The 27,691-nt window shown below is 42.8% G+C and overlaps 1 protein-coding gene across 7 annotated transcripts in view; it reads left to right on the top strand.

Moving 5' to 3' along the window:
* The window catches only part of ralgapa2 (Ral GTPase activating protein catalytic subunit alpha 2), a 126,731-nt gene that overhangs the window by 38,224 nt on the left and 60,816 nt on the right, over positions 1 to 27,691 (top strand). For 6 of the 7 annotated variants that reach the window (XM_054741500.2, XM_054741503.2, XM_070546715.1 and 3 more), the window contains exons 4-18: positions 4,776 to 4,833; positions 9,789 to 9,832; positions 9,965 to 10,145; positions 10,310 to 10,425; positions 14,302 to 14,440; positions 14,804 to 15,012; positions 15,796 to 16,041; positions 16,947 to 17,123; positions 17,291 to 17,425; positions 17,504 to 17,652; positions 17,757 to 17,868; positions 19,744 to 19,981; positions 20,618 to 20,797; positions 23,843 to 23,989; positions 24,275 to 24,397. In XM_054741500.2, the coding sequence (XP_054597475.2) occupies positions 4,776 to 4,833; positions 9,789 to 9,832; positions 9,965 to 10,145; positions 10,310 to 10,425; positions 14,302 to 14,440; positions 14,804 to 15,012; positions 15,796 to 16,041; positions 16,947 to 17,123; positions 17,291 to 17,425; positions 17,504 to 17,652; positions 17,757 to 17,868; positions 19,744 to 19,981; positions 20,618 to 20,797; positions 23,843 to 23,989; positions 24,275 to 24,397 (2,254 nt within the window). The remainder of the gene's footprint in view (positions 1 to 4,775; positions 4,834 to 9,788; positions 9,833 to 9,964; positions 10,146 to 10,309; positions 10,426 to 14,301; positions 14,441 to 14,803; positions 15,013 to 15,795; positions 16,042 to 16,946; positions 17,124 to 17,290; positions 17,426 to 17,503; positions 17,653 to 17,756; positions 17,869 to 19,743; positions 19,982 to 20,617; positions 20,798 to 23,842; positions 23,990 to 24,274; positions 24,398 to 27,691) is intronic. The other variant, XM_070546717.1, reaches the window with a different exon arrangement.

Below are 27,691 nucleotides of genomic sequence, written 5' to 3'. Positions count from 1 at the left end.
TGTTAAAGAACTGAAGAGTCATCTGGAACAGAGTTATGACATTGTCATAAAAAACTCTCAAAAAACAGCGAGGAAGAACAAAGAACGGTTCGACAGAAACATTCGTGAGTCCACACTAGGTGTGGGAGATCGTGTTTTAGTCCGAAATCTTCGCTTAAGAGAAAAGCATAAATTAGCAGACAAATGGGAGCAAACAGTGTATATAGTTCTCAAACAGATGGAAAACTTGCCAGTATACACTGTAAAACCAGAGAACGGAGAAGGACCCAACAGAACACTCCACAGAGATCTTTTACTGCCTTGTGGTTTTCTCTTCATTAGAAAATGAAACAGAACGCGTTACGAAACCTAGCAGACCTCATACAAGACAGAGTTCAGCCTTAGAACCTGACCCAGATGAGCCACTTGACGAAGAGGTAGATGAGTTTTATTACTCTGATCTTCCACAAGTGCTAAACCGACCATCCTATCAAATAGCGGTCACCTTGCCAAATAGGGAACTCATAGCAGATTCAGGACCGGTAAATAATATTCAACAACAAAACACACTATCCTTACACACAGGGGATCGCAAGGAACCAACCTTAGCTGGTAATGAAAATGCTGAATTGTCCTTACTTGACAAAGGCATCAACACCGAAACATTCTTACCTGAAAGAGTGAAAGAAGCAGCAACATACTTACCTGAAAAAACGAAAAAAAAACGAAGTATACTTACCTGACGTAGAAACGGGGGATGAAACTAACACAAACCTACCTCAATTGGATGGTGTCCTAAAGTCGCAGCAACGTGATGTAAGTTTTGAACCCATCATACACGATCAGACACATACATCTGAAAAGACCAATGTCTTAGAGAATAGCTCATCAGCTCTGTCGGAAACAGAGAGCTCACTTCGTCCTGTCTCAGTTGAGAATCAAACCGAAACGGATGAGCATGATACTGTGCAACCAGAGATGTATGTCAGGAGATCTGAACGAAGTAGTCAGCCTCCTCAAAGACTAACTTACTCTCAATTGGGCAATCCACTAGTGACCGTAGTTAGGTCCCTTTTCCAAGGACTTAATAAAGCTTTTATTGACTCTCTTACTCAAGAAGTTGTGTACCCCGTAGAAACAATGCACAGGGACGTGCATGATATTTAATGGGGGAGGATGTAACCCAGAAGCTAGAACCTTAATGAGGTATTAACTAATTGGCTTACTAATATGATCCATCCTCAATTTAGATAAAATATAAAATATAAATTAAGGAAATTAACAATACTAATTAATAGATATCTAATTAACTAATAGATAATTTCATAATGAATTATTGGAAGGGTGAATAACTAAAATAACGAGTTTAATATTAAACATCGGTTAAAACAAGAATCTTGAACATCACTAACAGAAACAGAAGAGGAAAGCTGTATACTATTGGTCCAGGTGGGAATCTGAAATTTCATTGGCTGAGAGAAATAAGTCCCGCCTCCGCGAAATAAAACCGTGCGACGCAGCTGAGCGAGAGGAGAGACAAACGGCTGTGCAGCACGCAGATACAGAAAGCAAAGACTGAGCGGTTAGAGAGAGAGAGAGAGAGAGAAAAAAAAACAACGGTCGAGGCCGTGAAGAACCCTGATTTGGGTGCCGCATAGATAGAGGGAGAGGCGGACTTGACTCCTTCTAATAAGAGCTAGGAACTTGGAACCAACGCGGTGAGTAAAGAAAAAAGAAGAGAAAAAGCTAACGATGCAACTTAAAAAAAAAAAGGAAACTTAAATAGCTTATCAAATTAATTCCATTCTTATAGATTTGTGTGGAGACGACAGAGTGAACCAATCCTCTGTAGGAGGGAACCGTTGGAGCGCGTTGGTGAGTGAATGAGATTAAATTCAGTAAATTATTAAATTCAAAAAGCTAATTACAGCAACCGAGGTGACAGCAGTGGGCTGCTAGACGTTAGATCCCAGGAGTTAACATCTCAAACTACCAGTTAACGGTGGTAGGGCATATAGGAGTTAACGGCTCAAACCGCCAGTTAACGGCGGTAGGGCATATGGGATTCCCAGGAGTTAACGGCTCAAACCGCCAGTTAATGGTGGTACGGCCTAGATGTACAAGGTCCTCAGGGGTGTTATAGCTAACGCCATAGAATTAGCAATGCGTCCCTTAACCAAACATTTAATAATAAAAAAAAATAGATAAATAAAAATAAATAAAAGCTAACTGATTAGGGAGGAATTATTTTACAAAGGTGGACCAAAGGACCAGAATTTATATTTTGTTGAATTTTGTTATAGAACATTTTATTTATTTATTTATTTATTTATTTATTTATTTATTTATTTATTTATTTATTGTGTTACAGATATACAAGGTGTCACAATGCTGTATAGAAACACAACTAAATGTATCCTTGTTGTCATGAATGTATTTCTTGTTGAATAGTGTAGAGTAATAGAATCTAACTGAGCCTATTGAGCTGAACAATTGTTGTCATATGTAATTATATTTCCAGAGCTACTGAGAATTATTTTAATAGACAATCAAATTGATGTTATGTTAGTTGAACTGTGAACCCAAACATGATTGGCTATGCCAATAGAGTGAAGCATTTGTTTAAGTCTGTAAGACTTTATGCTGTGATGTGACGAGAAGGGTCGATGCCAACTCGCTAACAGTCCTGTTGTTTACAGGCTGGGTTTTTTTTTTTCCTTGGGTTTGATCCCGACTCCTATGATCACTCACTTGGAACGAGAACTGGATTTCTTCCTGACGAGGGAGATGGCGAGCCTTAACCACTGAACGAACCAGGACATCTCAAGTAACTGAAGAGCAGACTGCTCTCTTCTGTGAACAATCTCAACGGTGCGGTAGGAAAAAATCGCACCACCGGACTCTGACTTTCACCCCAAGCGTGGGGATTTGACTTGACGCCGGCTGACTTGTGACTCATATGATCAAATCTCATACCGACCATTTTACTATTGTCGATTGTTTTCATCTGTTTTTGTGTGTTATCTTTATGTGTTATATTTCCCATTATTATTAAAATTTAGTATATAAACCGTTTCATGCTATACCCGTGACTCCAGTCATTCTTAAACAACCTCCAATTCTCCCCGAACCTAATTATTGGCCCATTTGTTTATTTTTTCTTTTAATTATCTTATTGTATCCTGTAATCCGGTTACATATACATTTTAGATTTGTTGCCCATATGTATATATCGTGGTGTATTTTCCTTTTCTCAGAGCACTGCTTGTCGGTTGCTGCCAGCGAGAAGCCCTTGTGGACCACCTATATTCTGTGTCATGTTCCGGCTCCGCCACTGGAAACCTAAGTGCGGATCATGTAAATGTGTTAAGGCTGCAGTTGTACGACAGTAATGCCCCCATCTCTATGCTGGAGTACGACTCCAGATTAGAGTAACTCCTCCAAACCCTAGCCCAGCAGTCTCTGCATTCAGTTCATGTCAGCCAGTAAGTTCCTCATTGTCGGTGCCGCCGTTCCCTCTCCACAGGGAGTGTTTCTGAGTTAGCCTGTCCATCTCTTTTCTACTGTCCTTTCTCGGTGTTCTGAGAGAGGAGATAATGTCATTGTGTCTGCACACACCCTCACAAACAAATTCACACGCAATGAAAGGCTTAAGAAGGTTACCCTGCTGTGCCGCTGCCTTGCATAATGTCTGTGCTGTCCCAGGGAGACAGAGTAAAGGAGGCCTGTACAGCGTCTTTACTGAGCTGGAATAATCCCTGGTGGGATCAATACGGAGGTGCAGCCACATGTCTGTACATGCATATCAATCATGACAGCGGATCAGAGAGAAGTTGAACAACTCAGATTGTCATCTTGTGCCTTTTAAAAGTGATGGATGCCTCAAAGGGCAGAAAGGGGGGATGGTGAGAAACACTCAACATGGGAAGGCTTCTGAGATTCCAAATAGATCATGGTAAAATATGAAAGAGTAGGAACTATTTGTTTGTTCAGACAGAATCAAGCTTTTAAATTCCCGTTTCATTTTCCAACTTTAGTTTTTGATTCGACCTGCACGTTTTTTTTTGCACCGTATCTTCTCCTCGTCTGCTTCTCCTCACTCACCGGAGCAGCCGGGCTTTTTATTATGCGGACCAGCGTTGCTTCTCTGGTTGAGTGGGTCAGAGCTGCATCTATGGTGCATTGAAAGACTGACTTGATCTCTGCATTACGTTCATAAAGTCTCGTTGGGTCAGTGATTAGGCTTTGATTGAAATTGAGTTACTGGGGGCTTTAGCTGCTCACGGTGAACTGGATCATTGAGCAAGCGGTGCACAGTTGCACACATGTGCCATCCCTTTAGACCTTTATCCATCTCTCCAGAGGGACCTGGGGATAATGATAGCCTGCTGAAAGGTTAGGGTTCTCTAATTGAGTTAAAACGCGGTTACCGCTGAGGTGGTGATTGCTCTTCGGAGTCCAAGGTTTCGCTTTCAAAGTGAAGTCACTTCAGGAGGAAATGTCCCTTTGGTCAAATAATTCTACTTAAGAACAAAGTCAGTTATCGCCTTTTTTTTAGATCATATTAAGAAAATGGATGATGCTATGTTTTCGTTTGGGCGGTGGTTACGAGTCATTTTCTACTATTCAGAATCAGCTGCTTGAGTTTGTTTCTCTTAACAATGAAGTTATGTTTTAAACTGTCAACAAAATAAATATTTAATATGTAACCTAACCCCTCTACTGCTTGCTGCACGTTTTCTTGAATTAATCTTTTAAAAAATGTAACCACAACTTTTTCTATTTGTCGTCATCAGAAAATACTTCAGCTTCTGCCAGAGAAAATCTACAACAGATGGCAGTTTCACAGTATAGGTATGTACTTGTAACATTCTTTACACTAACTTCCTGCTAACTATTATGCATTTTAACACCTACAGGCTTCTGCACTGCCTTTGATTTTCTTCTCCGAGTTTCCATAACCTTAGAGCAGGGATTCCCAAAGTGTGGTGCGCGCGAGCTGCCGCTAGGGGGTGCGCGAGGTGAAAAGTGTAATGGCTGCGGAGCTCAGAGAAGTCTGTCAGATGTCACCATTAGCGTAGCCAGAAACTCATTTGTGGGTGGGCCTAAGAAAAAGTAAGTGGGCCCAATGAATGTAATTGAAAACAAGTATATTTTTGCGCGCGCGCGTGTGTGTGTGTGTCCTCCGCATGTGCCCTAGCTTCATAATAACAATGCGCCGAGCTTCAGCACTCTGGCCTGCGCACGCCGATATGTTCCGTATTTGATCATTTTTAACGATGTTGGAGGAATCTGAAGGTGGTGAGTCATTCTGGCAGATTGTAATTAACACCCTGTCTCATGCAGGTGTTCTGACAGTGTAAACCTCACACACAGAACATTGTGGATGTAACAAAATAAATCAAGGAATGATTCCCATTCAGGCTATTAACAGCGCGCTGAAGATCTGAAGTTCAGAGTGCATCTGTCAGAGGTCAGACGTGTTCCAGCGGAACCACGGCTCACGGCTGCACATGTGAGCACATCTGGGCTGGGCAGAAGTAATTTTTTAACATGGGATTTAAATAGCGCCAATAACGAGATGCTGTGACTTGAGCGGCTCATGGAGCTGTGCCGCGCGCGCACACACACACATACACACACACACACACACAGATTCAATAAGCACGCACGCTGTGCAAACTCCGGCACACCGTCAGACTGAAGGCAGAAATGAGCGCTGCCTCCTTTGTGATAAAAACTTTTAAGAGGTTTTATAACTTTTTCATTCCAGGTCAAATTAAGATATTAGCTTCTATTTTGGGATGACGTATTAAAGTCGGGTCCGCTCCAGCCAGTGACTCAGAACCTGACTACAACTGATGTTACTGCAGCGTTATTCCAGTCCGCGTGGTAGCGGATCGCAGATTCAGCCACACCATAAAACAGCAATAAGTCGGTCTGAAGCAAAAGTGAACCTCATGGCTATAGCTTTTCCATATTTTCCCCTATAGACATTTGATTACGCACAAGTAGGTGATCAGCTCAGGTTTACGCAGAGCAGAAGGAAGGAGAGCGCTCTGGTGGCCGCACAGGTTAAACATTCCTACTTTAAGAAAACTGTTAAATTGCATTGTTTATGTGCTACCTGGGCACTCTAAATATTTATTTAGAATTAAATCAAAGGAAATTGTAATGGTATTGAATGTTTATTAATTACTATTTAAAAAATGAAGGTGATGGGGAAACAGGTCGATCATATTTTTTTACCCTGTCTGTTTAGCTTGACTTGGCTTGACTTGACTTATTGTGTGTGTGTGTGTGTGTGTGTGTATATATATATATATATATATATATATATATATATATATATATATATAGCCATGCCCTGATGTGGGGGCTGGGGGGGTCCGTCGACATGGTCGGGACATAGAAGGGGGTGCGCGGCTAAATAAATTTGGGAACCACTGCCTTAGAGAGACATGCAAGGACAAAGAAAACAACCATGTCCACGTCTTTGTTAATGAGGAGGAAAATAATTAGTCTTAGAAGAGGATGTAAATGGGAAATGCCAATTAGCATTTCATTTCAAATGCTAATTTGTAATTGGATTACGCTAGCGCAATATTGGTGTTGCCCCAAAACATAAAAGCTCTACAGGAAGCAATAAGCCCAGTTCTAGCTGGAGTTCGTCAGACTTTCAGGTTTAGATCGCCGCTGCAGACTGGCCCTTTCTGAAAGCTTATAATTTCAAATATCAGGACTCCACTCCGGGTGAGTGCCCCAAACAAATTCTCCACTCGGTTTAACACTAAACATAAAATCTTGATAGGTTTACAGCTGCACTCACAATTTTCTTTTCTCCTCATCAGCTCCATGTGTCACAGGTCAAGAAGTAGTTATTTATACACTTGAGCCAAGACTTATATTTATTTTTCCACATTTTACACCCTATTCCGTTACAGCCTTGAAACCAGTGACACATTCCTCCAGTTGCTGGAATGACATTAATGACTGGGTTGTTTTGTCCTGTTCAAGCAGAAGATTGCAAGGTCACAGATGTTTTTCACGAGCCATTTAAACCGACATTCTGAGGAAAAACATGTTCATCAACTCACAAACGCGTTAGCTTTGCTGTACTTTTAAAATGAATTCCTTTGTGACCAGAAAAGAACTGGCCCTTCAAGAATGCAGTGCACCAGCGGGAGCATGTTAGAGAGCAGTAAGTGACATCAACGGCGTCATTGGGCAGTGTGAGAAGTCTGAAAAGCGTGAGTGATCTCACGTATTGACTCTGTTGGAGCTCCAGCTGGTTGAAGATTGGACAGAAAATGCAGAAGCAGGTCCGACACGTTGGAGAAATGTAGATTAAATGATTGATGAGACAATTTTCTCATTATTTTAAGGCATTATTTTTGTTTGTGCTCCTTTTCTTATCAACAGTGTGAAGCAATCTTATTTTCTAGAGGTGTGTATCGACAAGAATCAATCGATATAATATGATATGATAAATTGCGACACTAAATGTCAGACGATATTTACTATTTTTAACAGATTTTAATCGTAAAACTCAGGCCAGGCGCTTCCAAAACTAATCTCATCTTATTGCGAAAACGTGCTGAATATACAGAACAAGCTAGGTTTTGAACACAAACACGGTCACAGAACACTCGCCCCTCCCCTCGTCTATCGTCCCTGAGACGCTTCTGCCAGAACCGGAAACCAGCGAGATAGCGCTAAACACCAGTCACAATTTTCTAGGTCCAAACATCTTTTGTTGTCCGTGACTCCAAAAGGTGTTTTTCGTTTTTGGTAGTTTGTCCTGAAGCTGAAGTGGTAGCAGCCGGCTGTTTCTCCTTTGGTTTATTGAGTGGCGAACCTCTCACCCCACTGTGTTCTGTGTGAGTGTGTAATGAGTGGAAGACCCAGGGAAGTGTGGCGGTTCAGCGAGACCGACAACCAGATGGTCTGAAGCGTGTTGCTGGTGGACGTTTTTAGACACACGAGAGAGAACCACTTTATTAATTATTACAATTTATTTTTTACCTCCACAATATATTTATAACTATGCGATGTTAGAGCTTTAAGAGGCATGAAAACAAAAGTCGTTGTCGTCTTCTTCCGCTTATCCGGGTCGGGTCGCGGGGGCAGTATCCCAATTAAGGAGCTCCAGACCGTCCTCTCCCCGGCCACCTCCACCAGCTCCTCCGGCAGGACCCCAAGGCGTTCTCGGACCAGATTGGAGATGTAACCTCTCCAACGTGTCCTGGGTCGACCCGGGGGCCCCTGGAGTGATGCAGACGCTGAACCAATCCGCCTGTCGATCTCCCGATCCCTCCTACCCTCACTCGTGAACAAGACCCCAAGATACTTAAACTCCTCCACTTGAGGTAGGACCTCTCTCCCGACCCGGAGTTGGCAAGCCACCCTTTTCCGGTCGAGAACCATGGACAAACAAAAGTTTGTTTCCAAATTTGCGTTTCCAGCTTTAAATTCTGACTGAAACATTGGTACACTGCTTTTAAATGTTGATTAAGTATCATAACAGGGAATATGGTGATATTTCAATGTATCAAAGTTATTTACATCCCTGCTGTTTACCTTGGAGATTATTGTGGTATTTTCAAATTACAATATATATAAAGAACCTTAACTCATTCACTGCCGGCCTTTTCCTGACGCTGCCAGCTTTTTTCAACGTTTTCACAGTTTTTTTAAGAGTCACAGAACGTTGCACGCTACAATGATGTCAACGCCAAAACTAACAAAACAAAGAGTAGACTCACCTCTTACATCAGGAAGAGTCCGCACGTTTCCAGCGTTATCCGTTCTTTCATAATCCGTAGTTGAATTGTGATCGGCAGAATCTTTTCCGGTTTACTCCTCACGTTTTTTACAGCAATGGTCCAAAACAGTCTCCTAACACATGGAGTTTCTGCTTCCTGATCATGTGACGTGAATGAAAATCCGCTTTAGAGCTGGGATGCTTGTTCTCACTGTGCTGGGGCTTGATCCGATGCCCACACAGTTAAACAGGGTATCTGCGGGTCCTTGAAAAGTCTTAAATTTGCTTTTGCAAATTTAAGGCCTTAAAAATGACAAATAATCCTTAAATAGAGTTTCCAAAGGTCTTAAATTACCAAAGACCCAATAAACAAGATTCTTTTATTTCTATAAAATTTTGTGAATTTCTAGTTAGTGTTCAGCATTTTTTGTGTATGATATTGGCGTAAGCGGAACCGTACACATTCAGTTGGTTGTGAAAGGGGGCTATTTTTAGATGAGCACATTAGCTGGTTAAGCTAGTGGGAGCTTGCGCCATGGGGAATTGCAAGCTTAATAGTAACTGGATGGCAAGTCCCACGTTCGCGACGTGGTTGGAAACCGGTTCCAGGCAATAGCTGGAAATTATAGCTTAAATTTAATTTAAAAAACAAATTGCTTAAATTTGGTCAAAGTGGCCTTAAAAAAAGGTCTTAAAAAGTCTTAAAATTGGCTCCCTTAAACCTGCAGATACCCTGTTAAAAAAAATGGCGGTGAGCAGTTGGATTTAAAATGACGACTTTAATCATTGGCAGTGAATGAGTTAAGCGTCCTGTAATGTAATATTAGAATTGTCATGGAACCATATTAAATCTGGTTTAGCACATTTTTAACCAACTGGTGTTCCGAAATAGTGAAGCCACGCTACTTTACTCATTGGTGTGTCGTGATCATCAAATTTGATTTGGAGATTGAAATTTTTGCTGTTTGTTTGGTTTTGTTTGTCGTTTGAAGGAATTCTATCATTTTTATTCAGCTAGAGTTCCTAATGCACTTTTTTCTTCTAGGGTCTATCCTAAAAAAACTTCTACACACTGGAAATTCATTCAAGGTAAGTGTTTTGTTGCAGAACTCTGGTTTTTGCCCATGTGTATGACTCCATCGTTACTGTGGACCATAACATCACCTCAAACATATTTCCATGTAAATTTACCACATTAATCCAACTTTTTCTTCCACACAGATCCGCTGTGAGGGAATTCGTCTCTTCCTGCTCTGGCTGCAGGCCCTAAGGGACAACTGTGCTGAGGAGCAGTTCCTCATCTTCGCCTGTCTAATTCCAGGATTCCCTGCTGTTCCCTCTTCCAGAGGACCGTGCACTCTTGACACAATCATTTACAATCCATTTTCTAACCCCCCGGATGGTGAGAAGAGACCTAAACACACACACACACACACACACACACACACACACACACACACACACACACACACCTGTGTGAAGCATTTACAATAACAGTTTAGTGTTTGTAGTTTATCCTTGGTGGTAATTTGTTTCCTTTTGATGTATATTTTTTAAACCGAGCAGCCAAGGTGGTTCCTGAGGAAATTACCCCACTGGTTCCAGCTGTGGTGGGAGAGAAAACTGCAGATGACCTGACCTGCTACATCCTTGAAACACTGCTCAAGTATATGGTTGTACAGGTAATTAGTCTGAAGATTTGATTTGGAATGTTTATTATGTGAAGTGCCTTGAGATGACTCTTGTCGTGATTTGGCACTATGTAAATAAAATTGAATTGAATCTGAATTATAGCCCAGTGGGCGGTTCCCATCCCCACATCTTGGCCATGTCAGGCGTCTCGTCATTCACGGAAAATACAAAAGGGGAGCTGAGAGCAGAGTTGTGAGGGTGAGGGAAGATGATTGAGCCCCATCAAATTCTGAGCCAATGTAGCTACAAGCTAATTGAGCTAACCAAAGCTAACGAAGATTTGAGGACGATTTTAGCTCGAAAACCGCAGTTGAACAACTCTGCTTCCCTCTGCCTTCCAGTGTGTAACATTTTCATTGTGAGGCTGAGGCGGATGCCTTCCTTAGATCAAGCAGGAAGCAAGCTGCTAGCACTGGCTCATCTGCTACCTGTCATTCAAAAGGATACGCACCTAATTATTCATAATTTCAAGCTTTAATTACGTCAAACAAGATGACTTACACCCCTCGCTGGGCTGCTACCTTACTGTGGAGGGGTTTGAGTTTCCCAATGATCCTAGGAGCTAAGTTGTCTGAAGCTTTGTGCCTCTGGTGGGGTCACCCATGGCAAACAGGTCCTAAGTGAGGAATCAGACAAAGTGCAGCCCAAAGAACCCTTATGATGAAAAATACAATTGGAAGCAGTGTTCCTTTGCCTGGACGCGAGTCACTGGGGCCCGCCCTCTGGAACCAGGCCTGAAGGTGGGGCACGTCAACGAGCGCCTGGTGGCCAAGCTTTCACCCGTTGAGCCTGGCCGGACACAGCCCCAAGAGGAAATGTGGGTTCCCCTTCCCATGGGCTCGACACTTGTGGGAGAGGCCAAAGGGGTCAGGTGCAATGTGTGATGGGTGGTAGTCGAAGGCGGAGACCTTGGCGGTCTGATCCTGGGCTACAGAAGCTGGCCCTCGATACGTGGAATGTCACCTCTCTGGTTGGGAAAGAGCATGAGTTGGTTTGCTAGGTTGAGAAGTTCCAACTAGATATAGTCGGACTCACCTCGACGCATGGCTCTGGCTCTGGAACCAGTTTCCTTAATAATAATAAAAATCATCAAACTTATATAGCACTTGTTTAGGATACTCAAAGACGCTTTCACACACTCACATTCACACACTGCTAGTGATGGCAAGCTACTTTGTAGCCACAGCCACCCTGGGGCGGTCTGACAGAGGCGAGGCTGCCATTTGGTGCCGTCGGCCCCTCTGACCACCACCAACATAGGCAAGTTGGGTGAAGTGTCTTGCCCAAGGACACAACAGCAGAATACCCCTGGTGGGAGCTGGAATCGAACCCATGACCTTCCGATCATGAGGCAACCCGCTCTACCACCTGAGCTACTGCTGCAGCACCAATCAGCCCTTGAGAGGGGCTCTACCACTCTGGAGTTGCATCTACTGAGAGGCGCCAAGCAGGGGCGGCCATATTAGTTGCCCACCGTCTTGGTGCCCGTACGTTGGGGTTATTCTGGCTTGGGAGTATGGGGTACCTAGCCCTCTGATAAGGGCTGTTAGGTCCTTATACGACCGGTGCCAGAGTTATGTCTACATTGCCAAAAGTAAGTCGGGCTCGTTTCCAGTGAGAGTTGGACTCCGCCAAGACTGCACTTTGTCACCGATTCTGTTCATAACCTTTATGGACAGAGTTTCTAGGTGCAGCCAAGGTGTCCAATCCAATCCAATCCAATCCAATTTTATTTATAAAGCGCATTCACAAGGCATTACAACCAAACAAGGCGCTGTACACTAAAAATGTTGGTTAATTAAACAGGCGTTATATAAACATGTCGAACACAGATAAAAGATAAAAAGGAAATACAACAAAATTCCCAAAAATAACAGCTAAAAATCAATAAGACACAGGATGAAATAAAAATAGGAAAAAACATTTTACAAAGAACCTCAATAATACGGAAGTCGATAATTGTGGAGTCCATTTATAAACAGTGCAGATGTCAGTGAGGTCATAATTATGTTGTATACGCTAGGTTGAAGTAGTGAGTTTTCAGGCGCGATTTAAAAATGCTAGCTGTTGGTGCTTGCCTCACTAGCAGTGGTAATGTGTTCCACAGCTTCGGTGCACAGACAGAGAAAGCCTTTCTCCACGGCTTTTTAAACGTGCATTTGGAACAGCTAGGAGGAGCTTATCTTCAGACCTGAGAGCACGCGGCGGGTTGTAGTAATGGACAAGTTCACACAGATATGGAGGAGCTTGATGGTTCAAGGATTTGTAAGTCAGAAGCATAATTTTGAAGTTTATCCTGAACTGCACGGGCAACCAGTGGAGAGATTTCAGAATTGGAGAAATGTGTTGTCTTCTGTCAGCTCCAGTCAGCAACCTAGCTACTGAATTCTGGACCAGCTGAAGTCTAGAAAGAGCTGCTTTACTGATGCCATATAAGCAGGAGTTAGAGTAATCCAGCCTTGAGGTGATAAAAGTGTGGACCACCGATTTCAGAAGACGTACACCGTGCTCCCGGTAGCAGCGAGATCGGCCCAACACAGTTGAGATGACGCTGGATCCGCCACATCACAGTCACGGAGCAGCACTCCGATATGGCCTCGCCGCGCCGGATCCTTCGGAGCTGAACGAAGAAGCCGCCTCGCTTCCCCCGTTTCCTTCTCCACGGTCTCCGAGGCAGCGGCAAACCAACAGGCATCACAAGCCTGAAGGCTTGGCTAATATCAGACTCCAGCGGCGGTGGGAACGCATGGGGCCCTAAAATTAGGTTAGCGTCAGTCTCCAGCGGCAGTGGAAAAGCGGGTCCCGCAGTAGAATACTGGAGGTTGTCCATTCCAGACCGGATCGAGAGCAGGAAGTCCCGATCATACGCCAGCAGAGAATGAACACTATATATCGAGGAAACCATAAAATAGAAAAGAAAAACAAAAAAGGTCGGGAGCCGAGCAGACACGCAGCCGATCAAGGGCGCCATGTTCACTGAACATGGTGTTGAGGGTATCTGTTTTGGTGGCCTGAGGATTGAGTCTCCAATTTTCGCAGATGATGTGGTTCTGTTGGCTTCCTCAGAACGTGATCTCCGACTCTCATTGGAGCGGTTCACAGCCGAGGGTGAAGCAGCGGAAAGGGAATCAGCTCCTTTAATTCAGAGACCATGGTGTTGAGTCGGAAAAGGGTAGAATGCCTTCTCCGGGTCGGGGATGAGGTCCCGAGTGGAGGAGTTGTATCTCGGGGTCTTGTTCACGAGTGAGGGAAAGATGGAACACGAGATCGACAGGCGGATTGGTGCTGCTGCAGTGATGCAGGCGTTGTACTGATCTGTGGTCGTAGTGAAGAGAGAGCTGAGCCGGAAGGCTATGATCTATGTTCCAACCCTCACCTATGGTCACGAGCTTTGGGTAGTGACTGAAATAATGAGATTGCGAATACAAGTGGCCGAAATGAGTTTTTTCCACAGGATGTCTGGGCAATCTTAGAGATAGGGTGAGAAGCTCAGTCATCCAGGAGGGGCTCGGAGTAGACCCTCTGCTCCTCCTCATCGAGAGGAGCCAATTGAGGTGGCTCGAGCATCTGGTCAGGTTGTCTCCTGGACGCCTCCCTGGTGAGGTTTACCGGGCACGTCCAACCAGAAGGAGACCTAGATGGAGACCCAGGACACGCTGGAGGCACTATGTCTCACGGCTGGCCAGGGAACGCCTTAGTATTCCCCCGAAGAGCTGGCCCAAGTAACCACAGGTTACCTTCTTAATATTCATACATGCAAAACCTCCAAAATCTGTATTTCCTGAACAAATTTTCAGATTTGTATGTCTCAGATGATAAATTATCACTGCAAGTGTGACTGAAACCTTGTTCTGTGCTTTTACCAGGCCTCCAGTTTAGAGTGGAGAAATAAGGAAAATCCCGACACAGGCTTCCGGTTTCTCTTCAGCCTCGTTAAGAAGTACTACCTTCCACATCTATTCCCCTCCTTCAGCAAGCTCACAAACCTCTACAAGCCTTTGTTAGGTAAGATAACTCGGCTCTATTCTCCTATTTTTTAAAAGCCTATACTTGTTTGTCTGTGGCACATTTTTGAAGTTTTATTTTTTTAAATCGTTTTATTTATGGTCACACTAAAAGAAAAGGGCAAATAAACACCAAACCACAAAATCTGGTCATATTTATATTTTAAAGATAAACGTTTAGGTTGTAAAGTAAAGTAAGCTGCTGTAGCTTTAAATCTCTAGAAAATATTTCTTGAAAGGAATGTATAGAAGTTGATTTCTTTAAGAGACAGAGAAAAAAAGTATCCTGGAAAAATGTCTTTTTTTGTGTGGAAATAAAAACCAATGGCAAGCATGAAAATTCATCTGGCGTCTTTCTCCTTAGACCTTCCCCATCACAGACCAAAACCCTTGTACGTGCCAGTGACACGGAACAATGAGAGCACTTTCTGCACTAGGGACCAGTACCTGGCTCCTAGAGTGGCCTTCATCACCTGGCTGGTCTCTTTCTTCCTGGAGAAGAAGTACATCAGCAGTGCTGCTGCAGCGCAGAGCACCAAGAACGGCACGGAGGTCATTCCCAAACTCATCCAGGTGAGCGTAAATGCATCATAACGTGTGGAAGATATTTCTGGACCAATATTTTTACAGTGCATCCTAGTGATGTCACTGAAGAACAGTGTTTTTTGAAAAAAAGAAATAATAATTGCATATTTCTTTATGTAAATATCATAGAAAAATAATGTGTTTGTATATATTTAAAAGAAAGCAGTTTTCATTGCAATTAGTGACAAATTACATAGAAATTGAAATCATGTTTAACTCATTCACTGCCATCCATTTCCTGATCGGTAAAGCCCTTCGCAGCCAGCGTTTCTCAGCGTTTTTAAAGTTCTTTTAAGAGTGACAGAACGTTGTGCGCTAGGATGATGTTGACGCCAAAACCACCAAAACAAAGAGGAGACTCACCTCTTACATCAGGAAGAATCCGCGTATTTCGAGCTTTATCCGTTCTTTCATAATCCGTTGTTGAATTGTGATCGGCAGAAGCTTTTCCGGTTCGCGTCTCACTTTTTGTACAGCGGCGACCCAAAACGATCTCCTAACACACGGATTTTCTGCTTCCTGGTCACGTGGCGTGTGACGTATGCGGATGAAGATCGGCTTCAGAGCTGAGATGTTTGTTCTCACGGTGCGGGGGCTCGTCCGACGCCCACACAGTAAAAAAAACTGACTAAAGTCGTCATTTGCAGCGAACGGTTGGATTTAAAATGATGACTTTAATATTCAATGGCAGTGAATGAGTTAATAATGAGGTGTCCCCCTTGTGGTGAACACTGGTCTACTGAGTCCTCTCCAACTCTGCCTCGTTTTCAGACTGTCACCGCAGGCGGTAGCAGCCAGGAGAAGGAGAAAGATAAGGCATCTGAAGGGGATACAAACGGGCCACCAGGGGACACGGAAAAGAGCCACTCCAACAGCAGCACGCTGTCTGACCGACGGCAGAGTGATTCCAGCCTGTGCTGCATTGAGGAGGAGCACAAGCATGTCTACGACATGGTGCATTCCATTCTGCTGTCCACCAGAGAGAATGTCAACTTTGTCAACGAAGTCTTCCATCAGGTACAACGGAGGCCCTTTTTTACCTTATTTGTCAAAGTAAGTAAGGGTAGGATAAGAGTTCCTGAAAAAGCTGTGTGCATGAGCAGTTAAGTACTGCACTGTGTCGCCCTCTGCTGGTCACTCTGTGAAACCTTACTTTAACACCCTTACCCCCAAATTCCACTACCTCCGCTCCGCTCCGCTCCGACACGAACGCCGGAGCAAAATCGGTCCCGTTGTAGTCAATCAGAGCAATTCCACTACTGCGGCCGTGCTCCGGCAGTGCGGCGCCATGCGCCGCCCTCTGTTCCGACGTCCGGCAAAAATAGAATCGATCCTATTTTTGCCGGACGCCGGAGCACCTCCGCAATCAATGGACAGAAATCACAACGGCCCAACAGGAAAAGGAGCAAGCACAACTTCCGTTTTTCACAATAAATCGATAAACAAAAGGCGTTTTTTGTTTCATATGCACAGGTTTAACAACTTTTAACAACTATCAATGGCGGCTGAACTTTAAATGCCCAAAAGTAAGCCATAAATACAGTTTCCGCTATCAAAGTAGTCACATTTTGTTGATCCAAACACTGCTGATCTCAACACAAATGATGGGCAGATTGAACAGCTCATGTCGATGCTTCTCCCACACAACGGGTGTTTGGATCTAACTTCCGCGTTTATTGCTCGGACTGTATCGCAAGATCTTGAAAATCCCGCGCATGCTTGTTTGCCCACCTCAGGTCTCCGCACCGGAGCGGAGCCGTTGTAGAGCGGGTACCAGTAAAAATTGAGTTCGGAAGCGAGCGGCTGCGGAAGGCGGGGGCGGACCGCAGCGGAGCGGAGCGGAGGTAGTGGAATTTGGGGGTTAGTGAGGATTGTAAAGTCTTAGAACATTATTGATCAAAGTTAATTTCCATTTCCAAAAGGCGTTCCTGTTGCCATCATGTGAAGCTTCAGCAACCAGGAAGGTAATCAAAGTCTACAGAACGTGGATCTTGCAGGAGAACCCCGTTTTCATGACGGAACCTGAAAAAACGACGCAGGAAGATGAAGTGGACGACAGCTCTGAGCAGATCCTCATATCGGAGACAAACAGCATGAAGGTAGAAACCACAGAAAGAAACTGTGCAGACTTGAAGTGAATGCACGCAAACACTTCTAATGACGAGTTATGGAGTGTCTGAAGACACACCATGAAAACTGGAATAGGCATGCTAACTTTAGTATAGTTTCTGTTTTGGCGTTTTTGATTGGCTCTGTCTTCCCAAAGGAATTGGAAAGTCACGGTCACAAACGTTCATCCAGCTGGGGGAGGACGTACTCGTTCAGCAGTGCCATCAATCGGGGATTTCTGACCGAGGACGAGAACAAGGACATCAAAGCTGGCACGCAGCCCACACTACAGGTCCGTCTTCATGTTCGAGTCAGTTTGTTTATTACTTGGGTTTTTCTCAGCCACACATTTATTTATTTATGTTTCTAGGTGTTCCTGACCAACTCATCTAATGTGTTCCTGCTGGAGCCATGCCAGGATGTGCCTAAACTCCTGGAAAACCAAGTAGAGGTGTGCAAGAGTGTACTCAGCATCTACCGGCACATGATCATGGAGCACAGCATGAGCATGCAGACGTGGTAAGTGCCATGTTGAATAGCCTCCTGTTATGTTAATCAAATTTAATTTCAGGACGTATTAACTGGCACTGTTTTGTTTGTTTGTTTGTTTGTTTGTTTTCCAGGGAGCAGCTGCTACAAGTGTTGCTGAGGATCACAGAGGCTGTGATGAAGAGGCCACAAGAAAACCAAAGAAAAGACAGCTTTGCTGAAAGTTTGGCATCCATACTTTTTAGGGTATGCCCGAATGTACTTTGCTTTACTTTATGGTAAACAGAAGAGAATAGATCCGATTTATTTAAGATTGTAGAGAATGATTTGGGAAAAATCGTAGAAACTTTTTCCTAAATTATTTGGACTTTACTAAAAGTTTTCTACAGTTTCAAAATTATCTTTTCGTCCTTTTTATGATCTTAAGAGTTCCAGAACAACTTTTTTTTTTACAATTGGAAACTGTTCTTTTTGCATCTATGTAGCATATGAAACTTTGTTGGGGCTCACAATGGCCCAGGAGTCCCAGGAGACACGCCCCTATAATAAAGCTCTATAATGGGTTACCCCGCCCACGTGGCCAAGACATAAATATCAAACGTGCTGATTGGCTAGTTTACCTCAATGGCTCTATGACGCTGCCTGAAGCGAGAAACTTGGTGTACAGCCGTGTAGGCATGTGTAAATAACTTAGAAGGCAGTCGCGGATCTATCTGGCATTCGTTCAAAGTCTGGATCTTCCCAGTACATCCTGGAACATTACATGTGTGCTCCAACATTCATTTTTGTGGTTTTCCATTGTTACTAACAAGAACAGTAACAGTAACTCAAGCTAGCATTAGCGTTTAACATTTGCAGCTCGCCAGCATTTATATAGTCGGCGTAGAAGTGGGTTGGTATTAGTACTTAAATTAAATATACTCAATGTAAATGTGATTGAAATACTTGAAAAAGCTTTAATTTAAAAATGTTCAAGATTTTGAAAGGGCTTATGTAGCACTAGCGATGGGTACCAAATTCTGTACTTTTTAAGGTACCGACCGAATTCCATAGTACCGAATGAGCACCGATTCACGTCATTTGAAACGGTGCCTCGTTTCGGTACCTGTCCTTCATAACGAGAACTTGCCTAGACAGCTGCGCATGAGCAAGAGCGTTACGTCGGTCGCTGCGAGCGAGTTGTAAACAGAGCAGCATGGTAGAAAGAACGCACGCTAAAGCTTGGGTCCACTTCACTAAATGTGATGGGTAACTGGGTGATGATGAAACCAGCGACAACGATCTAAGTGAGACATCCTCATCTTAATCTGCTCCGTTAGGTAAATAAAATGTTTAAGATAACGTTAGCTTGATATGTTAGCTTCCATTTCGCTAATGGTGCATTCGCTTTCTCCTCGGAACTCCGATTTTCCGACTAGAATAACATGAACGCGCTCTAAAGTTTGGCTTCACTTTACTAAATGCGACGGGTGAAGATGAAACCAGTGACAACGATCTAAGTGTGAGGCATCATCGTTTTAATCTGCTCCAGCAGCTAAATAAACTGTTTAAGATAACGTTAGCTTGATAAATTAGCTTCCATTGCCACCATTGTTATCAGCTAATGGTGCGTTCGCTTTCTCCTCAGAAATTCTAACTTCCCAGTAGGAAAAATCAAAGAAAAAGGACGGCAAAAGGAATGAAGATACACAGTAAATTTAGTTCACAGTAAAGATGTTTTCTTCAGTTTAATTATCAGCTTATAAAACTACAAGGACGATGTTAAAATACAAACAGTTGTATGTTATTTATCGTGATATTTATCAAATATGGTTATATATTGAGAAAAATATATACTTAATTATAGAAGAGAATTAAAATATTAAACACTCAAAAGTATCTCAAATTGGTACCGTTAAGTACCGGTATCGATTCCTAGGTACCGGGAATTAGTACCGAATCGATTCAAATGTCAGAGGTACCCATCCCTATGTAGCACAATAATATTTATTTTTTAAATCTTGAAAACTCACCAGCTCATATTAGGCGAAGGTGCAGGAATTCTAAAGATGCATGAGGTTAATGTTGTCACTTAGTTTGATTTTCTACCACGTTATTCTTCTCTTGTCTTCCTGCTGTCAGACTATCATTGTGGCCTGGGTTCGAGCAAACCTCTGCGTGTTTATCTCTCGGGAGCTTTGGGACGAGCTGCTGGCAGTGCTGTCCTCTCTTACCTGCTGGGAGGAGCTGGTGACGGAGTGGGCCAGCATCATGGACTCCATGACAGCTGTGCTGGCACGCTCCGTTTATGGCCTGGACATGGCCAACTTGCCTTTGGACAAACTCAGCGAGCAGAAGGAGAAGAAGCAGAGAGGACGCGGTAAGGGGAATAAACAGGTGCTTTGTTTAAAAAGCTCAGGATTTTGGCATTTTAAGTTCAAACTCATTTGGATTGAGTAACTGGCCAAAGTTGACTTGTCAAGTAAAAACTTATAATCCTACTAGTGTTGTTTGGGACATGTGCTCCCTCTAGTGGTAATCAGAGGTAATGTGGTTGTGTGAGGATCTTTCCTGGCTCAACTGTGTCTTTTAGGGCATTTGTTCCATATTATATATATATCATGGTGCAGTAAAGTCTGTGTGCAGTCATAAAATTGACCCGACGGAGCCTCACAAACGAGTAAAGTTGACGAGATTTACTTTAGACAGGCCTGAAAGTTGAGGGGGGTGCAGAAACCCATTAAGCTGAATTTGCTGTTTAAGACAAATGAGTAAAAATGCTAGCCTTATCGGCCTAAATAGTTCAAATCTGATTTGCATGTGTGGGGAAACCACTTGAAACTAATTTAGGCTTTAAATCCTGTTTGGTTTTGTGCTGGATTTTGGTAAACATCTCATTCAGTGTTTTAAAAAATCAACAAACTCTGGCACAAACCAACTCTATATTTTGTTGAGTTTAGTTAACGGAAAAGAAATGTCTACACCCGCTTCAGCATGCTTGGTTTTCACATGTCAGGAGTGATCCAGGACTCCCAGAAGTCATCTGCCGTTGCACGCTCCTTCTCCCTGAGCTGGAGGAACCAAGGCGAGCACGGAGGGCCAGGAGGCCAGGAGCCCATGAGGATCCGCTCAGCCACTACCTCAGGAGCGCCTGGTGTGGAGAAAGCTCGCAACAATGTCCGACAGAAAGCCTCTGGTGAGTATCACTCTTATGTTGCTGTTCCATCCGAGGATACAAATACTAAACATGAGATAAAATCTTCCTGTTCTAAATCTTTTCTTTGGGGTTTGGAAGAGCTTGTGATAAACTTTTAGTTTATCAGCTATGTTTGTTTTCTGCAGAAGTCTTTGTGTGCATGGCCCCAGGTGCCTCCGTAAGGCCAAACAGCAGACAAAAAGGCTAGCAGATGGCCTTCTTTGTTCCCTTTTACGTATTACCGGCCATTGTCAACACATTCCATGTCAGCTTGATTGCAGGCACACACCACAACTCCCTCCACAGCACGTCAAAGACCAGCTTTGGACTCTGCAGACAGCCCTTATCTGATGCACGGGTTAAATGAAAGATAACCTATAAAGGTGATAGATAAGTAGCAGCAGTGTGTTTTTGTTCCTGCAATTCAGTCTTAATTCAAATAATAAAACATGAAAACGTCATTTTGGTAACTTGCCTTGCATTCATACAGCGAACAAGTAAAATCACGCAATCAGAACTTTATTAAACAAACATGGTGGGTGTTTATGCATGCGTGCACCAACACCTCCATCATGTTTATGCATCTGCTCTTTAGCCTGTTTGTATTACTGCACAAGCAGAGATGGACATTAAAGGCGAGCGCTTCAGGTTCTCCTCCGTTCTTTATCCTAATTGGATTTCTCCCACATTGATCTTCAAAGGACCAGCAGCCCCTTCTCTCTGCTCCTCAGGAGACGGCCCACACATCCATTGCGCTGCCGTTTTTGATAGTTTCATCAAGAGTGTAATTAATACTCATTAATGAGCATAAATGAGAAGCCGTGAGGCCTGTAGCACACGCGCCGTGCCTCCCTTGTTGAAAGGCGTAATTAAAGTGTGCTGAAAGCAGAGAGGAGAAGCGTCCTTTCTCTCTGTGAGAGTCTGAAGTGCTATCCAGGCACAATGGTGATGCATCAGCGTTGACTACTGTCAGAAACTTGGCTACACTTACACACGCAAATAAACAGAGTTATTGTTTGTCTTCCGAATGGTGGAAAAGGGCTCAGTGTTCATTTATGAATGCACTCAATGCAAGTGAACACATTTCTGGTGGTTATGATGACACGTTTTTTTATTAGAGAGTAGAATAATACCAGAAAAAAGACCCATAAATTAGTGTCTTTATTTCAACAGCTACCTGTGTCTTAGTTTGTTTATTTAACCCACACAGCCTAAATAAATCAAAGTGTGTGGGCGACGGTGGCACAGGAGTGAAGTGCTCGCCCCGTAATCGGAAGGTTGCAGGTTCGAGCCCCGCTCAGTCTGTCGCTGTCGTTGTGTCCTTGGGCAAGACACTTAACCCAAGTTGCCTGCTGGTGGTGGTCGGAGGGACCGGTGGCGCCTGTGCTCGACAGCCCCGCCTGTCAGTGTGCCCCAGGGCAGCTGTGGCTACATTGTAGCTCATCCCCATCAGTGTGTGAATGTGTGTGTGAATGGGTGAATGTTGTAAAGCGCCTTGGGGGGTTCCAGGACTCTAGAAGTTGCTGTATCAAATTCAAACCATTTACCATTTAAATAAGTGTGATGCTGAGATGTGTTTATTAGTCATGTATCTTACTCATTGTGTGTATCAGTGATAAAACTTAAAAAGATTTCAGATAAGAAAAGCATGCCTCGGGGGAAGGTTCTTGTTTGTTTTAGCCGTTTGTCTCTACACACTTACGATTTGTGCCAAATAAACAAAAACATCTCTAAAACTTTAGCTCAGGCCTGTCATAATTTTTACGTTTTCAGAGAGAGGAGAAGGAGCTGAAGAGTTTGGTGTATAGCAGCAGTAGCTCAGGTGGTAGAGCGGGTTGCCTCATGATCATGGGCTTGATTCCAGCTCCCGCCAGGGGTATCCTGCTGTTGTGTCCTTGGGCAAGACACTTCACCCAACTTGCCTGTGTTAGTGGTGGTCGGAGGGGCCGACGGCGCCAAATGGCAGCCTCGCCTCTGTCAGACCTCCCCAGGGCGGCTGTGGCTACAAGTAGCTTACCATCACTAGCAGTGTGTGAATGTGTGTGTGTGAAAGCGTCTTTGGGTGTCTAGAAAAGCGCTATATAAGTTCAATGCATTATTATTCTTATTATAAAATGTGAATGCTGTGTAAAAGTCGTCTTTTAAAGACTGGGAACGGATTCTGATGCCTTTGGAGATAAAATTTTAACGACGATATCGGCATGAAAAAGGAATTTTCCTACAATTTTTCAATGTTCTGCTTTTAATAATCACTGATCTTCAGAAGGATTTTAAGCTGCTAGAATAGTTAACTGTGGGGAAGTTGGTCTTAAGGTTATTCTCGTAATTTCGTCACAGTTTGATGCTAATTTAGATGTTTTGTTTATGCTGCATACCTGTTGTATTTAGTTTAATAATGTTGTATTTTTACTGCCACCTTGGACAGGTCTCTCAGTCAGACTTTAACTGCAATAAATAAAGGGAAATAGATTAATAATGAGAAATTATTATACATTCATCATTAGGGATGCACCGATCAGGTTTTTTGCTGCCGATTACCGATACCGATATCAAAGAATGCTGATCACCAATACCGATCACGTGGATTGGCCAGAAATTTTCTACAACATTATAATGAGTGCTACAAACTACATAATCTGGGAATAAAGGAAATGTAACCTAATCTAAAATGGTCTGATTGGTCTGCTTTGATCTATTTTGAAAACTCCGATCAAAACCGATAGGGGCGCTATCGGCCGATTGGGATCAAATGCCGATCCATCGGTGCATCCCTATTCAAGATATATTTAGCTGTTTTTTTCTTGTCCGTTTCATCTGTATTATTCATTCTTCAGGTTTAATCTGTTTCACACTTTTTTTCAGTGTAGACCTTTTATTTTCATTTTCAGGCCTTTAACCAGTTTGTAAACCACTTTTGCTCAAACTTAACTGAAGTTGTGACACTTTTCTGATTCAAATGTCTGATTTTGAAAGCGTTGCTGCTTTCATTTACCTTTCTGCTGTTCTCACTGTCTCCCTTCTATCCTTGTCTTTGCCTGATGGAAGCTAAGCGAAGCCAGTCCATCAGCAACTGTGTCCATCTTTACGAGGCTTTGCCCGCTGCTAAAAGTGTTCCTATGCTGCTCCACACTGTGAGCTCTTTCTTGCCTGGTATCTCTTCCGGTAACTCTGCTTGCTCTCATAGACTCTCAGGTAAAGTGTTTTAAGAGGGATTGCATGTATTTGTGTGTTTGCATTTGTCATCCATCCCTCACGAGCTCCTGTAATCGTATTCAGCGTTTGTTCAGACAAAAGTAGGTTCTTCTGTGGGCTGAACATGCTGTAAAAACACGCGGTGTCAGTAACGGTAGTACTTATCTCCATTTGCATGTTTGAATGTGAGTTTTCATCTGCACCGTCTCCGCATATCCCTAAGATAACATCCTAGTGTGTTTTTCCAGCTTCTGCTTTTGCCTGATGGTGCTTTTCCCTCGTCAGATCTGGAGGAGTGTCAGCTTTCAGAGTGTGGGGGTGAAGAGGAGCTGGGAGGCATGGAGAGCCCTCTGCCACGTAGCAGCAGCACCTCAGACATCACCCAGCAGCTGTCTGACACCTTACCAGGTACACACACACACACACACACACACACACCTGGTTTGTCACTAACTCATTCACTGCCAGCGTTTCGCACCGTTTTTACAGTTTTTTTAAGGGTCACAGAACGTTGCACGCTAGGATGATGTCGATGCCAAAACAACCAAAACAAAGAGGAGACTCACCTCTTACATCAGGAACAATCTGCATGTTTCGAGCATTATCCGTTCTTTCATAATCCGTTGTCGAATTGTGATCGGCAGAAGCTTTTCCGGTTCGCGCCTCACTTTTTTTTACAGGAACGGCCCAAAACGATCTCCTAACACATGGATGTTCTGCTTCCTGGTCACGTGACGTGTGACGTACGCGGATGAAGATCGGCTTCAGAGCTGAGATGTTTGTTCTCACGGTGCGGGGGCTCGTCCGACACCCACACAGTAAAAAAATGCAAATGACGACTTTAGTCGTCAATGGCAGTGAACGAGTTAACATCCCTCCTGATCGACATTGTGTCTGTTCACAGTCTTTGCAGTTTTACTTCTTCGTCTTAAGTCATTTGTTAGGTGAGGTGCCAATTTGCTGATGACACCTTTTTAAACATTTATGAAGTCTTGCTAATAATTCAATCTTCAATGTTCATTTTCCGTTGACGTTGATAAATGTAGGCTTTAGGAATTGTGTCAGATTTTAACTCGTCAACCGACTTAAATGTACACGTTTTCAATCCTTTATCTTATTAAACAAAATAAAGTTTATAAATATTCTATATCTAGTCTTGGAATAAAACGGTTTATCCTTGTAGTACTTTTCTAATATTATGATCTTCCATTATGTCAAACTCCTTTTTGTTCCAAATTAATGTAAAAAGTATTTAAAAAACAGCAAAACAGATTTTTCATCTTTTCTTTCTTGGTGCAGACTAAAGTTGTTGTAGGAAAAAGTACTTTGAGGAATGAACTTTGCTCAATTTGGTCAAAAATAAACAAAACGACTCAGATGTGTTTATGTGGGAAACAAAGTTTGAACCAGAGTGTGAACGTGCGTCAAATAATCAACAATTTATGAGGTAAATAAATATATTTTTAAGGATTAGACACAAAAGGTGTACAGAAAAATAGTTTGCATGATTAGAGCTTAACAATATTGCATGAGAACTTTATAGTCACAACTTGCAGCTCTGGAGCCACAAGTGGCTCTTTGGTCCTTCTACTTTACCGTAATTCCCAGACTATAGAGCGCACCTCAATATAAGCCGCACTAACAAAAAAAAAAGGTTTTCTACATGCACACGCCGCACTCAAATACAAGCCGCGGCGCAGCAGCCACATGCAGGTGTCCGACACATGTACGGCCATAACATCAGATAATTAGACGGAAAGACGCTACACGGAGGTTTTTCATTGTTGTTTTAATTCAACAAAATGAATTTTAAACACTGGTGAACGTGCCTGCAAGTTTAGACAAGAAAACAGCACTGACAGCATTCATATTTCTGGATGGTTATAAAATAAAAACAGAACTGACACGTTATTAACGGTAATTTGCATGTTTAGAAGAAAAGAACAGCACTGACACAGCATTAATAAGCCCTGGATGACTAGAAAATAAAAACTGCACACAAAACATGCCTGGTTAGTAAATAAAACACACTTGCCTACCAGAAAAAGTCATTTGCTCTCATCTTCCTCCTGCGCACTAAAGCCATTAAAGTCCTCTTCTTCAGTGTCGGAGTTGAACAGCCTCATAGCCTCATTATGTTTTTTATAGCTGAAAGTTTTATTCTATTTGTAATCGTATTATTCATGTTATATGTAGCACATTAGTACATTAGTACCAAAGCAAGTTCCTAGTTTGTGAATTGTTTGTTCAGTGACAATGGCAATAAACCTTTTCTGATTCTGATTCTGAAAAAAAAGAGCTTCGTCACATACCTTTTCTGTGGCGATGTCAGTGTCGCTGTCCGTGTTGCTGTCATCATCCCCGGGTGAAGCTGGCTTGAATGAGATCTTCCCGCTGCCGTCTCCAGCGCCGAACCATGGATTCATTCATGCCAAGCTTACGTGCGGCAGCACTGTTTCCGTCCTTTACTGCCAGATCGATGGCCTTCAACTTAAATGCGGCATCATATGAACTCATACGTGTAGTTTCCAGTATGAGGGGGTATGGATTTGAAAAAAAAAATCGTCGTGCCGGCTGCTTGCATGTGCTAAATTAAAATGAGCACTTTCTTCGATTTCCACCTGTTTCACTTTCTGCTAAAGCGCCCCCTGCAGGTGAAGGAAAATCTTCAGTAAAGCCGCACCTCATTATAAGCCGCATGGTTCAAAGCGTGGGAAAAAAAGTAGCGGCTTATAGTCCGGAAAATACGGTAGTGACCTTGACTAAAAATGATCAAAAAAATAAATAAACAAACTCATGTTTTAATCCTAATAAGAATTCAGCTTTAAGCAGCTTTTCAGGTTGTTCATGGAAAAACTGCATTTAATTTCCACAGCAGAAAGACACTAAAGGTACCAGTCATTGTTTAGATCTACTTATGATTTCAACGTCCCATAGAAAAACGTTAATTGTTTCTTGCAACAGCATTTCCTTTTTCTTAATATTCAAAATCCACAACAAATCTCCTGTTTTTGATGCTTACAGAAGAGGAGGAAAAAGATTTCTGCCCTAAATCTCAGAAAAAAGTCAAAAAGGACCAGAATGAAGGAAATGAGTATTTCGGTGAATGGTGTGAATCATGGAATTGCCTGGACAGAGAAGTGAAAGAGTGAAGAACTCTAAAAGTGTTGAGAGAATATATTAGATCAAGTGTGTTGGGTGGATATGAATGTGAGGAATGTCTGTGGCTATAACTGAAACATGGACAAGGAACGTGACAGAATATTTTTGTTCAAGTTGTATTGTGTTTATTAGGGATGCAACGATGCCACTTTTTTCCAAACCGATACGATACCGATACTTGGATCTGAGTACTCGTCGATACAGATACAGATACTTCTGCCACACAAAAAAATGCATTGAATTGGAATACAGGTTTTATTTTCTTCTGTTTTAAATAGGAAAAGACTGTGAGGTAGATAAAAAGCAATATAAGTGATCACAAAACTAAAATATTAGGTGAACAGAAATGACAAGTTACAGTGAAGTCACTTTGAAGCAACTGCATTGGTATCATTTACTGGTATCTGTTAACTTTTACCGATACTGGTATCAGTATCTGTATCGGCACCGATACCAGTAACGTATTGGTGCATCCCTACTGTTTATATGCATATTGTTTGCTTATTTATTTGTTGTTGTTTTTTAATTGAATGAGATACA

Source organism: Nothobranchius furzeri, chromosome 18 (genome assembly GCF_043380555.1).
Source record: "Nothobranchius furzeri strain GRZ-AD chromosome 18, NfurGRZ-RIMD1, whole genome shotgun sequence".
Taxonomy (NCBI): Eukaryota; Metazoa; Chordata; class Actinopteri; order Cyprinodontiformes; family Nothobranchiidae; genus Nothobranchius; species Nothobranchius furzeri.
This window is presented reverse-complemented; position numbering and strand designations above follow the sequence as displayed.